The sequence below is a fragment of the Gymnoscopelus braueri genome, assembly GCF_963280865.1.
Source record: "Gymnoscopelus braueri genome assembly, contig: SCAFFOLD_99, whole genome shotgun sequence".
Lineage (NCBI taxonomy): Eukaryota > Metazoa > Chordata > Actinopteri > Myctophiformes > Myctophidae > Gymnoscopelus > Gymnoscopelus braueri.
In genome coordinates this window covers 15,012-33,096 of record NW_027660693.1, presented here as the reverse complement: position 1 = coordinate 33,096, position 18,085 = coordinate 15,012, and the positions used below count along the sequence as shown (strand labels likewise).

At 40.0% G+C, this 18,085-nt stretch overlaps 1 protein-coding gene across 1 annotated transcript; it reads left to right on the top strand.

Annotated features, from left to right (window-relative positions):
- Window positions 1-2,167: 2,167 nt before the first annotated feature.
- Window positions 2,168-17,742, top strand: LOC308081299 (kinetochore protein Nuf2-like; the record flags this gene model as incomplete). The annotated part of the gene is made up of 5 exons (XM_080457682.1): window positions 2,168-2,180; window positions 4,427-4,551; window positions 5,888-6,063; window positions 17,464-17,599; window positions 17,686-17,742. 5 exons carry the CDS (start codon window positions 2,168-2,170, stop codon window positions 17,740-17,742), a joined length of 507 nt encoding a protein of 168 aa, XP_080313808.1.
- Between the last annotated feature and the right edge of the window lie 343 nt (window positions 17,743-18,085).

The window sequence follows — 18,085 nt, the reverse complement described above, 5'->3', positions numbered from 1 at the left end:
TGCAGTGCGGAGTGATTTATTAATGTGATTAGGCCCGTGCTATCATGCTGTTTTGAAGCACGGCTAGATAGCTATTTCAACAAATCAGATTGCTTGGTCGAAACTACCTGTTGTATAATTTCTTGTATCTATGTGGCATGAATAATTATTTCTCTGTATTATTGTTATTATATGATTAGGACATCAGAGGCACTTTTTGTACTGTACCTTTAAGGTCACGTGACGTTTTGATCATCACATACTGGTTTCTGATTGGACGTCTGTACCTGTCTGAGATGTATTTAGTGATGAGGTCAGCCTGTCTGAATCACACCTGATTTAAACGACCCAAACGTTGTTTTGTCATCAATACATATTGTGTTGAAACGTGGCAGTGTGCGGTATCTCTTTAAATCTATGCCTTATAATGAAGTCATTAACATAAAGTGAGCTGCCTGTCAAAGACCTGACATTTAAAAACAGGTTGACTGTGTTTTCTGGAGCTGAAATGATAGGAATTCATTTAAAACAGCATGTGTGTGTGTGTGTGTGTGTGTGTGTGTGTGTGTGTGTGTGTGTGTGTGTGTGTGTGCGCGGTGGGTGTACGGTGGGTGGGGAGCAGTGGTGGAAAGTAACTAAGTACATTTACTTAAGTACTGTACTGAAATACAATATTTTGCGACGCATTATGAGTTTGTAGATCTGCTATATTGTGAGCTTGTAGATCTGCTAAATGAAGAAATGTATACATTTGAAATGGGACATTCTGCATAATGAGTACTTTTACTTTTGGTACTTTAAGTACATGGAGTGAGTGAGACAAACCCTCAGGGTGTGGGCGTGGTCTGGTATTGTGGTCCGGCCCCTAAGTGCATCTGCATGGTCACCAAGGCTGAAGGTCAAAGGTTGCGGGCTGAGCTGGAGTCTATGGAGTCTACAGTATGTTCTCTGGGGCTGAAATGCCAGGAATGAGGCCAGTGGTGTAAAGTAACTAAGTACATTTACTCGAGTACAATTTTGAAGTACAATTTAGCCGATCTACAAGCTCACAACGCGCCGCATCTGGACGCGTTGTGAGCTTGTAGATCAGCTATTTTCAAACATTTTAGTGATTTTACTGTTGGTACTTTAAGTACATTTTGATACCAATACTTTTGTACTTTTACTCAAGTAAATTTTGAATTCCGGACTTTTACTTGCAACTTAAAGTATTTCTACAATGCAGTTGATGGATACTTTTACTTAAGTAAGAAATGTGAGTACTCTTTCCACCACTGGTGAGAGCAGAGCCACCATGAGCCTCAGGGCTGTGCATAGAGTGTTAGAGCCACAGAGGCTGAATGGAATGTCCTTTTGGACATTTATAGACGGGGAAAAAGTAGATCTACAAGCTCAACCACAAGGTTCGTCATTCCATTCCAGGCACAGCATCCTGGTCATATGGCAGAATAAATTATACTTAAAACATTACATCATACCTATAGAGCAAATAAAGCAATTGCACTTTCCCGCTAAAAACTAAAAACTATGCATTAACAACAACAGTTATTTACCATGAACACTGGGAAAGCATCTGTTATTTTACATTTTAACCATATTTTATGTACAGCAGCTCTAAGCCAGGGGTGATGCAACTTTGACGATGGAGAGGACCACTATATTTACACACTCACTCCAGAGGGACACACTGCATTACATACTGTATTATATACTGTCGGGCCATTCTACGTCACACAAAAGTAGCAAAAATAGCAGATCTACAAAACGCGTCGCAGCACGGCGCGTTTTGAGCTTGTAGATCTGCTATTTTTGCCATTTTTGAATTGGAATTCGGATTTCTTTTTTGCCATTTTTTTATTGGAATCCTGAAAAGTTTACATTTTATTTCATTTCAAATGCATTTAGTTATACTTATGTTAACTTTATGAACTTAAATACAAATACATTGGACATACAAAATAATTTTGATACTAGTCATTAAGCTACTACTAATATAGTAATTAAAGCGGGTCATGTTTGCATTTTTGGAATTGTAACAGCTGAAATTGATAAGATATCAGTATAGGGACCGGGCGTAGCGACGTCACCGTGGCGTCACAGTGGTAACCCCGTCCACTTTGTCCACCATTTTCGTTGGGTAGATTGACGCGCTGCCACAACACTGCACTAGTCCTATGCTTGTTGCACCATGGAGATCAGATGTCGGAGATATCAAAGAAACGTTGTATGGCTTGGGTGTCAGCTGACGAAATAACATAACCTTCAACGACATTCCCAAACAGACAGCACACAATAAAAAATATAAACAGTGTGCTGATCAGATCACAGAGCAGAGCCCTGGCTAAGTGGCTAGCGGCTAAGCTAGCAGTTTGGATGGGAAGTTTGTGGCCGTATTAGCTAAATCTGGCATTAAAAAAAAAAAGTCTATCGAATATCTTAAATACAATGAGATTGAGCTAAAAGCTAAATTGTGTTTCTCTATGTGTCCAGTCTGAGAAACATTGTCTAACGTGGGTGGCTCACAGTCACGGTGGCTGAGTGAACAGCCAGGGACTCTTGTCTGTCTGTCAGCAAGTGTTCAGACGTCGGAGATATCAAATAAATGTACAGTAGTATGGCTTGGGTGTCAGCTGACGAAATAACATAACCTTCAACAACATTCCCAAACACATTTAATCTCAAAGAACGAGCTTGACAGCACACAATCAAACATATAAACATCTGTTGGAGGTGAGGCGAGCATCAGCGTTGCCATGTCAGCTAATTATAAGCGACTTTGGGCTTCTTTTTCTGTAAACTTGCTTGTAAAATTGGTAGTTGCGGGTTAGGTTTTTTTGTGTGGCTTATTTATAAAGTGTACTTTCTTATTTAGGCTCATTTAGGTACTTGCTTATTAAGGCTTAAAAAAAAAAAAAAAACAGTGGTTCTCAAATCTTTTCATGAAAATGTTTTGTGCCAGGGAGCATTTGTGTTGTTAGAATGTTTAACAAAATATTACAAATATTCTTTATTTTATTGCAAGAGTTTTTTTTTAATAGCCTATGTACAAGCTCACGTGAGCTTGTAGATCGGCTATTTTCAAGTAGCTGATGTCACTAAGCCACTTATTTTGGGCTTGTTTTCATAGACCTGGTTGCTTATTTATCTCGCAAAATATGGCAACACTGATCGCAACAGGTCCGTTGTGCACTTTCTCAATGATGAATGAACAATGTAAAATTAATAATAATACTTCGCTATAATAATATTATAAATATATATATAAATAATCAGTACTCAAGATGACTCTATATTTTATTTCGCTTACACAACTAAGCAACAAAACGTTTTTTCAGGTCAAATGAATGATTGTGACTGACTGGGCACTGTCATTACATCTGATCTAGGGCACAGATGTAATTACTTTTTTCCAGGTAGCGTGCCTTTGCGTCCGAGTTCAGCTTCTCTCTGTATGGTATCTCTCTGTCACGCACTGAGCGGTCCATCTTCTGTCCTTTACCAATAAATCCGTTGTAGTGTATGCGTTCAGGAGTCACACTCAGGACACGCGTGAGTAACTGTCAATGTTGATACGAGCTGTTGTTATGGAGCCCACCTAATATGGCCACCGGAACTACTTCAGCCTAAGCTTGGCCACGCCTTTTGCCCTGCCCCTATAGGGCTGAACTGCTGAAGTGGTTAGTATTATGTTTTGTAATAATTAAAATCTACAAAGTAACTAGTAACTAAAGGTTTCAAATAATTGTAATGAATAAAAGTACGATATTTGCCTTGAGATGTAATGGATTAAAAGTTTCTCCTGGGTGCCAGTGAACCAGATGGCCATTGAAAAAATATTTATTTCCCCCCTTTCAGCCAGAGACTGTCCAGTTGTTGTACATGAGGACCTTACAACTAGTGTATCCCTTCAAACCTGAGTGAAAATCACGTAAACTTCAAATTCAAACTTCAAAGTTTGTCACATCAGGTACAAAGAGTGCCAAGTCCAAGAGTGGGTAAAATTATTTTGTGCAAGCTTCCCACAAATTGCAGTTTCTTTTGAAATAAACAATAGAGTGAAATGTCAAATATGAAAACAAACATGTTTACTTTAAGTTTATTTAACAGTGATGAAGTTATTCTTGCAGCCTTTTTTGGTTAAGATCTTTCCTTTTATGTGCCAGAGTCTTTGCAGGGGAGTTGCAGTACTTATGCAAATCACAAATAAATTCTAATTTATGACCAAGTGGGATTATCATTGAGCACACCTACATAAGAGCAGATTTGGATGTTAAGAAGGTATGGTGCATCTGTAGTTGCCATCTCTTATTGCTTCTCAGACAATTAAGGGAAATGTAGGAAAACTACAACATGAGGCCCAGGTCTGTTAATTTGACCGTGATGATGATGTGTGTGGATTTGTTTTCTTATTTTTCTTTTCTTTTTCTACCAGGTAAAGGCAGATGAGTTCCGGTGGAGCTGCAGAGCAAGGCACAGGTTTTGAATAACACAGACTCTGAGGTTCAGCTCATCTGCAACCTCTTGCAAGATTTACAGACTGGGCTTGACATCAACAAGCAGCTTCTTGTGGAGGTACGATTGAAACGGACTACAGCTACTCTGTATCCCCGTCTAAATTAAATGTACAGTACCCCAAAAAAGAGACATTTAAAATATTTAATTTACAGTACCAAAATTGCAAAAAAAAATCTAATCCTTATTACAGGATGAGTTTCAACTATGCGTTCATAATTAAAATGAATACCAGTTAACCTGTGATGCAAATAATTCAATCTGATGGGGATGAGTCGAGAAGGAACAGTGTCTACACATTTGTCATCACATTTTGGGAGCAGAATTACATTTTACAGTTAAATGGAAACACTCAATGTTGTTCATATGCATTTAAATTAATTGTTGATTATTATAATCTATAGGAACAATACTACCCCATAATGACAGAAAAGTCCCCGTTCTGTCTATTTCAGACATTCTTGAGGGGCCTTCAATTCCGGTGGCAAGCAACAGCCTGGCACTCCCATTTTGCATCAACCCAATTCTTACTTTTCTCAAGTCAAGATCACTATTTTGGCCCTTGGGTATCAGCTAAAACCCAAGAAATAAATGTTTTCATACTCATGTTTTTTTTTTTTTTTTTAATCTGGTCAAGTTTCAAACACAACTGACCCATTTTAAATCTGAGCCCGATTCTAAAAACGCAAACAATTGAATGCTTGCCCTACAAAACATAGAGGTAATGTTCATGGTTTTTCTTAACCACATTAACCCTAAGTCTAAGTCTAAATCTTAACCTACCCCTCCCTACCCCCCCCCCTCCTTCATTTTCCTCTTTTGTATATATATATATATTTTTTTTTCTCTCGTCATACCAGTAACCTGAAAGCTGATTGTATGACATTCTGTATAGTAGTGTGTATATCTGCCTGCCTCTTATATTTCATCATGATTTGTGTGCATGGGGTTCTCATCTTAAACAAGCGTAATGCTTAATGAGGGTTTCCAGTTTAGTAGACCTTGTATTGTGAATTTGTACTTCCATGTACTGTTATGTACTGTCATGTACTATTCTCATGTCTTTCTAAATAAACTACATCAATCAATCAATCAAACCCTACTGTCCTTATTCTAGTCATATCACGATAGACAACTATTCAGCAACAGTAGCAGATCTAAACGCTCTCAATGGGAAGCTTTTTGAACGTGTAGATTGGCTATTTTCAGTGAAAAGATATGGTGCAGAGGGCAAATTAGAGGGCCAAAGACGAGTATATACTCGTGGGGGACCCTGGTCAAGAAAGTATAAAGGATAGGGTTTAAATGGTTAAAATGAACATGCTCACTCGGAGGTTAATGTAAATGTGTACCTCCTTGAAGAGCTGTGTTCTCAGGTTGGTGTATGTGTGTTTAGGTGGATGAAAGCGTGGCGGAGTTCGAGAAGCAGCAGAAGGAGATAAAGTCCCTGAACACAGAGGTGGACAGAGAGAAGAGATCTCATGTAATAAAGTTGGAAAGGTTGTCCAAACAGCAGCTCCGCAGGAATAACATGAAAGATACGGCAGAGCAGCACGTTCAGGCCGTCATGAGGTATTGTTTTGTTAAGTTGTAATGAGTAGCAAAAGTTTTGCTACTTAGCGTTAGTAATATTGAATCGTATCAGAGTTGAGTGAATCGTCACTCCACCATTAGACACTGTCTCTCTACACTGTCTCTCACACACACACACACACACACACACACACACACACACACACACACACACACACACACACACACACACACACACACACACACACACACACACACACACACTGTATCAGCAGCAGTGAGGCAGCAGACAACAAGCCAGCAGGCAGCTAGCCACCAGGCCAGGCTGAGGAGCAGCCACCACCAGGCAACCAAGCCACCAGGCCACCACCAGCAGGCAGCTAGCCACCAGGCCACCACCAGCAGACAGCTAGCCACCAGGCCACCACCACCAGGCAGCTAGCCACCAGGCCACCACCAGCAGACAGCTAGCCACCAGGCCACCACCAGCAGGCAACCAAGCCACCAGGCCACCACCAGCAGGCAGCTAGCCACCAGGCCACCACCACCAGGCAACCAAGCCACCAGGCCACCACCAGCAGGCAGCTAGCCACCAGGCCACCACCACCAGGCAACCAAGCCACCAGGCCACCACCAGCAGGCAGCTAGCCACCAGGCCACCACCACCACCAGGCAACCAAGCCACCAGGCCACCACCAGCAGGCAGCTAGCCACCAGGCCACCACCACCAGGCAACCAAGCCACCAGGCCACCACCAGCAGGCAGCTAGCCACCAGGCCACCACCACCAGGCAACCAAGCCACCAGGCCACCACCAGCAGGCAGCTAGCCACCAGGCCACCACCAGCAGGCAGCTAGCCACCAGGCCACCACCAGCAGGCAGCTAGCCACCAGGCCAAGGCGGGTAGTTGATGTGAAGATGCCTCCGAGGAAAAATCAGGCAGAGTTGAGAGAGGAAAGATCAGAGGAAGATCTGGTCTCACTTGCTCAGGTAAAGGAGCTGCTTCAACAACAGAAATACATGTTCAGTGCACTTTTACAGCTGCAACAAGATAATTTTAAAGGTTTTGTAAAACTCATTATGGACTCCACCAACTCTAGGTTGGATGCAATTACAAGAGAGGTGCAGGAGATCAAAACAAGTATACAATTTACGCAGAAGGACGTAGATGATATCAAAGGTCAGAATGCAACACAATCTGTACGTTGTAACTCCATGCAAGCTGACAGCATGAAGATTTGTGACAGCCTGTCAGCTGTCACAGATAAAATGGAGTATGCAGAGGGGCAATCAAAAAGGAACAACCTGGTTTTTGACGGCATCACTGAGACGCCTGGTGAGACCTGGGCAGATACGGAGGAAAAGGTGAGGGGTATTCTTGTGGAAAAACTAAAGCTGCAGCCGGATGTTGAAGTCGAGCGAGCACACCGCGCTGGGAGATTAGTGCCTGGTAGCAGCAGACCCAGATCCATTGTGGTGAAGTTTTTAAGATTCAAGAACAGATCAGCGGTGTTAGAGAGAGACAAAAATTTGAAAGGGACCAATATTTACATTAATGAAGATTACACTGAAGCAGTCCGAATGAAAAGGAAATAACTACTCCCAAAGATGAGGGAGGCAAGGGAGAGAGGTGAAATTGCCTATCTGAGGCATGACAAACTAATAATCCGCCCCCGTGACAGCAACCCAAGGTCACCTAGTGACGAGTGAACTTGACAACTTTGCCACAACTTTAACTGTGTACTGTCTTATACATAAACCATGTCAATTTTTAAAAAATTACCAAGGAAAGGACTGAAATTTGCTCATATTAATATTTGTAGTCTCAGGAATAAGCTGACTGAAATAAATGACTTATACATTTCAAACAATATACATATTCTGGCTATCTGTGAAACGCATATTGATCACACAGTGTCTGAAAATGCTGTGAATATACAGGGATATAGTATTTATAGGAAAGACAGGAGCATATATGGGGGAGGGGTTGCCTTAAACATTCAGAGCCACATTCCAGCTAAACTAAGACAGGACCTTTATGCCAAGCAGCATTACCATTACCATTACTGATAGGATGTTGTTATCGACCACCAAGTGCTAAGAGTGAATATTTAGACACAGTGTGTGAAATGATGATTGATGTGTGTGACATTGGAAATGAGGTTTATTTGATGGGTGATTTTAATATCAACTGGCTATCACGTGAATGCCCACTAAAAAACTAAGTTATGTCTGTAACTGATGCATGTTTTTTTTAACCCAATTTATCAAACAAAATACACGCATTTGCATAAATAGCGCTGGTAAAATAACATCAACCTGTATATTTTCACTAATGCTGTTGACCTCTGCTCTAAAGGAGTATCAGTTCCTATTGGATGTAGTGATCACAATATAGTGGCCATAGCAAGAAAAGCAAAAGTACCTAAAGTGGCTCCTAAGGTGATCTATAAGAGATCCTACAAGAGATTCTGTCAAGAATCGTTCTGTAAAGATGTAGGTAATATATGTTGGTCGGAAATATATAAGGAGGAGAATCCAGATGAGGCAATTAAAGCTTTTCAAAATGTATTCTATGAAATTATTAATAGACATGCACAAGTAAAAAAGTTTACTGTAAAAGATTTCAGGGCACCATGGATTGACAAAGACTTGAAAGAGTGTATGGTTAAAAAGGTGTGGCAAACATGACTGGCAACAAAGATGACTGGCAAAGTTAAATGAGTGTAAATATGATGGGGAAAAGCTGTGGAGCACTTTAAATGACATAATGGGCAGAAAGCCTAGTTCAACACCATCATTTATTGATACTGGCGAATCATTCTTAATAAAAGCCCAGTGAGATAGCAGATTATTTTAACAGTTTTTTCATTAATAAAGTGGACAAATTAAGGAGTGAAATGTTATCCACAAGTAACACATTATCATATTCTAATATAAAAGAACAGATTATGAAAGGTAAGAAGTGTCATTTTGAACTAAAGAAAGTAAATGTAGAAAAAGTGCAACATCTACTATTAAGCACTAATAATGACAAACCAGCAGGTAAGGATAATTTGGATGGTAAACTTCTAAAAATGGTAGCCAGTGATGTGGCTGGTCCTGTATGCCACATTTTCAATGCCAGTATAACAAGTGGTGTATTTTCTGTGGGGTGTAAAGAAGCAAAAGTAACGCCTCTTCCAAAAAATACAAATGAGAATTTTAGTGGAAAAAACAGCCGCCCAATCAGTCTGTTGCCGATTCTTAGCAAACTACTTGAAATAATTGTAACCGACCAAATACAAGGCTTTTTTACAGTGAATAAATTATTTTCAAATTTTCAGCATGCTTACCGTGAAGGACATTCAACTGGTACAGCACTCACACAGATAACAGATGATTGTCTAAGACATATAGATAGACGGACAAGAAAGCTGTTTGATGAGCTAAAGAAAATCAACTGCAAAATGGACAATATGAAGGACAATCTTGAAAAGCAGATGGGTGGTTTGTTTGATAAAATGCAGAATGCGTTTGAGAAAAAGATTGAAAAAAAGATTGACCGCATAGATTCATCTCTGCAAAAATCTATCAATGATAATCACACAGCGATAAGGTCGGATTTAGAGAAACACCGCCGCGATATTAAAGACACGCTTGATATCGAAGTTGGGAGGCTGCAATCTCGCATGGATGCCTTGGAGGGGAACTTCAACTCAACCGGCGGTCCACCTAAAGAAAGGTTTGATCCTGATGTCTCTTTAATTGTGGCCGGATTGCCAGTGGAAGAAGAGGAAAACATAAGGGGAAAAGTCAAACGGTTTCTGAAGGACGGGCTCGACGTCCAGACCGAAACTGTGGATGTAATTCGACTAGAGGGGAGAGGAGGGCAGCCTGGATTGGTGAAAATTGAATGCATATCTAGAGAAGAAAAGATTGGTATTCTTCGGAAAATTTTTTTGCTGAAGGATCACACAGAGTATCAAAAAGTATATGCGCGTTCTGCTAAATCCCATACTGACCGGCTAATTGAACTGAACTTTAAAACGCTGCTTAGAGAAATCCCAGCTGGGAAAGATCTCTTTATTGCGGGAAATGGCAGGCTCATACGACGGGGAATGGAGAGAAACGAGACGGGGCCAACGGGCGGTGACCGGGGCGGCCGCCGTGGAGCCCGCGGTGGCCAGTATGAGAGACACTGGAGGGAGAACCGCAACCATCAGGGCCGTGAAGATCACCGCGGGCCTGGCAGAGGCAGACGGAACTCTGATGGGTCTGAGGAATCCCGAGACAGACGAGGGTCGTGGTTTAGGAAAGAAACGGAGGAGAAAAGCAACGGGGACAACGGAGCTGTGAGAGACAAGGAATGGCCTGCTTTAGGTCAAAGTGAAGATAACGAACTGGAAACTACAAAATGAGGTTTTCCATCGTCATATAGCCCACGCGAGCACATATCATTCTTACATTGGAATATAAATGGATGGACACAAGCAAACTGTGACCTTAGGTTATCTATTCTACAGGCTTTGAATGCAGACATTATCTCCTTAAATGAGACTCATCTTCAAGGAGAAAATGTTATTGAACTGGACGGGTATGTATGGTTTGGGTTAAATAGGAAAACGCACATTAAAGCATGTAGAGCATCTGGTGGAGTGGGGATGTTAGTTAGGTTGAGTTTATTTCAAGATTACCAGATTGAAACTGTTGAAAAAGATGATGGGATTTTAGGTTTATTATTTCAACATAAATTATCAGAGTATAGTTTTGTCATATTTTCCTGTTACCTCCCACCTTTCCCCCTGGGGAAGAGACGCTTCAGCTTTTTTTTGTCGTTTATTAAGTTTGATCTATCAATTTTCTGAAGTGGATGCAATTTATATTGGTGGGGACGTGAACGCTAGAATTGGAAATATGGAAGATTTTATCCCTACTATTGACTCTATTCCCCGAAGAGTTGCAATTGATGATTATGTTAATAAACATGGGGAAACATTCCTAGAATTCCTAAGAGATTCGAGAATGTGTGTACTTAATGGTAGGATCGACCCACTATGTGATAATTATACATCAGTGTCGCCAAAGGGTAAAGCCATGGTTGATTATATGGTCGTGCCTTTTGATTGTTTAGAAAACTGTTTGGAATTTAAGGTATTGCTCGCCTCACAAATGGTAGAGGATAGAGCTTTATTTAATTTGATAGGAGATAATTGTCGTCTACCTGGGGCCTGTTCCTCAAAAGGTGAATTAAAAAAGCCTGGCCTTAAGCCAAATCCAGGCTTGACAAAGTCGGGTCCGAAAAGCCTCGTTTATTCCGTTCCTCAGACGCCAAGCCAGGCTGAAAAGGAGCAACTTTGTCGAGCTAGGCTATATCAAGACAGGCTGTGTCCAGCCAGGATAATGAAGCCAGGCTGAATGGGCGGGGATTCGCCGGCAACGTATTTCTATGAAAGACCATGAACTCGAGCGCAGATTCCTTGAACTTGACCAATCACGGAGTCCAAAACCAGAGCAGCGTTCTTCTCTGTGGCTGAATAGCAGCACTGCAGCAGCTCATGAAATCATACAAGGAAGTAAAATGTATTTAAGCAAGAAAGGAAACGCGACCGCAATAAATAGATCCAGGGAGAAAGCATGGCAAAGTATTGCAAGCACACATAGTGTGTGTGTGTGTGTGTGTGTGTGTGTGTGTGTGTGTGTGTGTGTGTGTGTGTGTGTGTGTGTGTGTGTGTGTGTGTGTGTGTGTTTGAGACGGACGGGCAACGGGACGAACGGGAACGGGACGAACGGAAACGGGACGAACGGGAACGGGACGGGACGGGACGGGACGGGACGGGACGGGACGGGACGGGACGGGACGGGGGGGGGGGGGGTGTACTGCGACGGGGGCCACAACGGGACGGGGGGGACGGGGGGGTTGACCGCGACAGGGGGCATGAGGGGGGGGACGGGGGGGGACGAGACACGCAATAAATAACCCCACATTTGCAATACCTTTGGTAGAGGTTTGGGTTGTGTAGTTACCTTGCCATCATGATGTAACTCCAAAGGTGGACAAGAAATAAAAAATAATTTCTCCATTGACTAGAAATTGATCATTTAAAATATGCTCCTCATTGACTTACAAAGAGGCTCCTTTAAACCCATAACTAATAATGTGTATATATATATATATATATATATATATATATATATATATATATATATATATATATATAAATGATTAGTTACGGGTATATGTGTGTGTATGTATGTGTCAGACATTTTTTATAATCTAACAACAAGATGAACTATGGTGTTAACTATAACAGAGTGACAATTACATATCACATGAGTCATTGTGAAACAATTATGATTATGATTCATGGTCACACACTATTTCAGTAATTAATTTGATTATATCTTATTGTATTTATTTCATTTTATTTGAATGCAGGGTCATTAAAATGAGTCCATATACAAACACATGTTTTGAATTAACTGTGGAAAAACTTGAAGAACAAGGCACTAGATTAAGTAAACTTGGCTGTTAGCCTGCTCCTGACCAGGCTAACTTCACAGCTAAATTGCCATGGTAACTAAGCTAGGCTTGCTTCAATTCTCTTTTGAGGAATCGGATAAGGCTAAACTTAGCCAGGGTGAACTGGCTAAACTAATCTTCAAGATAATTCACCTTTTGAGGAACCGACTCAGCTCTAATCCTGGCTAAATTAGGCCAGGATAGGTGGAAAAGCCAGGCTTTAGCTCTAATTCACCTTTTGAGGAGCAGGCCCCTGATCACTCTATGTTGTGGCTTAAAGGGATACTTCACTTTAGGGCCGGGGACACATTTAAAAAAAATATTTAAAAAAAATGAAAAAAGTTATGGAAAATTCATGGCCCCCTCACGCATTAGAGTGTCCTACTAATGTGTGAGGGGGCCATGAATTTTCCATAACTTTTTTCATTTATTTTTAATATTTTTTTAAAATGTGTCCCCGGCCCGAAAGTGAAGTATCCCTTTAAGTTTAGGGCTGGCTATGAAATGCCCCAACGTGGAGAAGTGCCTGTTACGGCTGGACACTCTAAAAAGCGAGTGGTTCGGGATGTACCAGACATTTTTCTAAATTCTGATATGGGACGTACTGCTATGCTAAATTTAATTGAGAGATTACAGACTCTAAATGAACATCAAGAGGAGTTGGATAACTGGTACAAGGAGTTCTGTGTTTTAGTACATTCTGAATTGAATACAAAAGTGGACAAACCCAAATTTAGAACATCTAATCAGAACAATCCCTATTGGAATAGCGAATTGGGCGTTTTATGGTCAGATATGTGCAGTGCTGAACGTCTTTTTTTGAAATGTAAAAATCCAGATTTAAGAAAACAACTTATAGTTACTTATAAGCATAAACAACATAGTTTTGACAGAAAACTGAGGTTTTACAAACGTAGATATCAAAGAGGACAAATTATACAAATGGAGCAATTACATACACAGAACCCACAACAATTTTGGAATGAGATAAAGAATCTGGGTCCCAAACGTCCAAAAAAGATTCCTATGCAGGTATGGAGTGAAGGGGAAATATCATCTGACCCAGTTAAAGTATTAAGGGAATGGGAGGGAGCCTTTTCTGGTTTATATTCAAGACAAGAGGAAAGTATGGACAATATGTGATCTTTTGATCACATATCTTGTTTTACAGATAAATGCTTACATTCAACTACTGATGTTACTTTAAATAGAAGTCTGAGTAGAGAGGAAGTGCTAAAGGCAATAGAGTCTGCTAAGGTTAAGAAGGCATTTGGTGTAGATGAATTACCAAACGAAGTGTTGAAAGCTCCCATTTTGTTTGATCTATTATTTTATTTGTTGAACATGTGTTTTGATCAGGGTATTATACCATCTACCTGGTGTAAATCAATCATAACCCCAATTCCAAATCATCAAAGGATGACCCTAAGATCCCATTGAATTATCGAGGTATTAGTCTACTGAGTACTGTATATAAATTGTATTCGTCTGTTCTAAATAATAGATTGGTTGAATTCTTGGAAAGAAATAACTTACTGCAAGAAGAACAAAATGGTTTTAGGAAGGGAAGAGCATGTTTGGATCATATTTATGCAGTGACTACAGTGGTTAGAAATAGACTGAAGTCAAGAAAACAGACTTTTGGGTGCTTTATTGATTTTCAGAAAGCGTTTGATCTTGTTGATCACAACCTCCTACAGTATAAGCTTCATCAAATTGGGGTAAATGGAAAGTTCTATCAAGCTATTTGCTCTCTATACAGGCAACCTGTTGCCTGTGTGAAAGTGAATGACTATTTTACAGAGTGGTTTCCTACGCCCTCTGGTGTTAAACAAGGGGATGTTTTGTCCCCAACTTTATTTGCTGTTTTTATTAATGATTTGGCCAGAGAGGTAAAACACATGGAGAAAGGGGTTCCATGTGGTCAAGTATTTGTAGACATATTGATGTATGCTGACGATATTATTTTACTCTCAGAAAGTGAAGAGGATTTACAAAAAATGTTAACTTGTGTTAATGAAGAAGTGGAAAATGTGTATTAATCAAAAGAAAGCACAAGTAATGCATTTTAGAAACCCAGGTACAGAAAGAAGTAGCTTCAAGTTTAGTGTGGGTGATAAACAACTGCAGTTTACAGATAAGTACAAGTACCTTGGTTTGTTTCTAGATGAAAACATGTCTTTTTTTCACGGTGTATCTGCCCTAGCGGATTCTGCCGGCAGGGCATTGGGAGGCCTCATAGGCAAAACCAAAACGTTGAAGGACATGGGCTATCTTACGTACTCTAAATTGTATCACACATGTGTATGTCCCATTTTAGATTATATTTCGTGGGTTTGGGGGTACAAAAGGTTTCAGTTAAATTAACGTGTTCAGAATCGGGCAATTCGATTCTTTTTGGGACTACATAAGTATGCGCCAATCGCAGCATTTAATGGAGATATGGGGTGGGACTCCTGTGAAATTAGATGGAAGGCCAGCATGGTAAGTCTCTGGAACAGGTTGCTGTGTCTGCCATCCAATAGGGTGGCTAGTAAAATGTTTTACTGGGATGGAGAAGGGGAATGGGCCTCTGAGATCTTTGATGTATTGAGGGAATGTGGTCTGGAAGAACATTATTTCCAAAGAACAATTGTGAATGTGGAGGAGTTTAAAAACAGAATCCGTGCAAAATGCATACAAACCTGGTTAGAAGAAAAATTATGTTTTGTATAATTTGGCAAAAAGTCGGAGGTCACTTTGTGCGCAGATAAGATGTGGCATTCTGCCATTACATATTGAAACGGGAAGATATAGAGGCATAGCTGAGGAGGATAGAATATGTGAATATTGTGATTTGAATGAGGTGGAGAATGAAATCCATTTTATTTTGTTTTGTCCCCTGTATGATGACCTGAGAGATATACTGTTTAAAAAAGTCCACACCCCTGATCTAAACCTGATAGATTATGAGAATGGTGCCTTGATTGAATTTCTTTTTTTTCAGGTTTTTGCATTTTCAGAGTTTCTTTATAAAGCGTGGGTTAGAAGGAGAAGGGTTACTTATAGTGGATGAATTTCTTTGTTAATGTGTGTGTATTCTATGTGTAGGTATATATGAATGTGTGTACTGTATGTGGTTTGTTTCGGGTCGGGATATACTGTGAGTTGCTGGTTGGGTGTACACTGGAATGTTTGTAACTTTGTTTTTTGTTTTGGGATTGATGTGTCTGATATATGGGATGGGTCAGGGAAACTGTCCGGACACGAAAATAAAATATTCATTCATTCATTCATTATAGATAATAAACAGGTAGTAGGTGCAGTATTATTAGGTTTTAGTGCAGCATTCGATGTCATAGATCATACTTTATTACTGAACAAATTGAAATGTTATAACTTCACACATAATGCAATAGACTGGTTTAAAAGCTATTTGTCAAACAGGAAACAGTATGTTTTTTATAATGGCAGTTTTTCACAAATGGGACAGCTACAGTGTGGTATGCCACAGGGAAGCTGCCTAGGTCCTGTTTTATTTTCTATTTTTACCAATGACTTACCATTAGTTTTAGATCAGACAACAGTGGTTATGTATGCTGATGATACAACCTTATATATGCCAGCAAAATCTATTGATTATTTAACAGTGACTATGAACTCAGAACTACAATCTGTTTTAACATGGGTCAATAGTAATAAACTAGTTCTTAACTTATCAAAAACAAAAAGCATTGTATTTGGATCAACATTTTTGTTGAAAAATAAACCTAAATTAAATATATTAGTTAAAGGAATGCCAATACATCAGGTAGAGGATGCAAAACAGCTGGGCATCATTTTGGATAGTAAATTAACATGGTCAAAGCAGGTTGATAAGTCTGTTGCAGCGATGGGAAGAAGTCTGTCTGTTATCAGGAGATGTACCAAATACATACCACAACAATGCATTCCCTAAATTGTGCAAACACTAGCCCTCACTCATTTGGATTATTGTCCAAAGGTTTGGTCAAGTGCTGCCAAAAAATATCTAGTAAAATTACAACTGGTCCAAAACAGAGCTGCACGAATTGCTCTGTGCTGTACAAAAATAACGAACACCAAAATAATGCATGGCATTTTGGTGGAGGACAGACTTCATATTTCCCTGCTGTCTTTTGTAAGAGGCATTATTTCATCCAGGGTCCCGGCTGTCCTCTATGGCAGGTTGAAGTTTAGCTCAGAAGAACACACCTACAACACTAGACATTCATCAAAAGGTTTTTTCACGTTTCCCATTTCAAAAACGAATGCAATGCAACACACAGTAATGTATAGAGCAATGAAAGAGCTGCAAAGTCTTCCATCACAACTCACACAGGCAACAAGTAAATCTGATTTTAAAAATAAATTAAAGACATATCTTATGGAATCTGCTTTTGGAAAACGGCTAACAACAACACTGTTTTTACATAGTGTAACTGTATTTGTAACCTGAATGTGTTGAATTTGGTTTTTGAGGTATCATTAAGATATTACATTTATAATTAAGGCTACGACATCATATAATCAAGATTGACTCATATTTTCCATTTTGGTTGTATTTCTAAGTGTACATCATTTTTTGATACTGTGATGTAAAAGGTTTTCATGTAATGTAATGTAATGTAATGTAATGTAATTTATTTCTGTGTGGACCCCAGGAAGAATAGCTGCTGCTAAGGTAGTAGCTAATGGGGATCCAAATAAACAAACAAACAAACAAACTGTAGAGAGACAGGAAAGAGTTAGCCATGCAAGATATGACAGGAACTGGTGTCTTTGAATACGGATGTTGGATTCTTTTTGTGGCTCTTGTATTAACCACATGAACACTAGCGTCCCTATTCTGGGGACAATTCCCTATTCTAAAATTGTGATCATCCCGAAAGGTCAATGAACAATAAACTTGTTCTCATGAAACGTCTTGTCCCCAACAGGAAGTGTGACCATGTCCATGAGAAGCGACAGGAGATGGCTGACCAGATCCAGGAAATCACCAATGAGACCCAGCAGCTAAAGGCCAAGATCCAGAACCTGATGGACAGTTGCAACAATGAGACATGCACAGCACAGGTAAGCCACTTTTGTGTCTTCCATGACTACTTTTGACACTTCCATCCGTGACTGTCAAGTAAACTGAAGCATTTTGATGTGTGCAGGATCTGTATGACCGTCTGTCAGCTGCACTGGATCTGTTGCACTACATTGAGACGTGAAAAATGTTTAATGTTTATTTGTTGCACATTGAGACGTGCCAAGACGACATTCAGCTGAACCTGGGCCAAGAAAAAATTTTAATGTTTATTTGTTGCACATGATTCAAACATGAACACGTTGCCTGCCAGGTCTAAACATAGGGTTGTATAAACAAGTTCACAATAACACTAGTGACCGCTTTAGAAAACATCTGCATAATGTGCAGTCAATGCCCGGGGGTGGGGGTACATGTTTTCTCAATGGAAACCTTTGGTTAATAATAAGAACAACAATGATGACAATGATGTAGTGTAATTTTATGGACACGGAAACCTGAGGAATATAAGAGCTACAGTATAATTA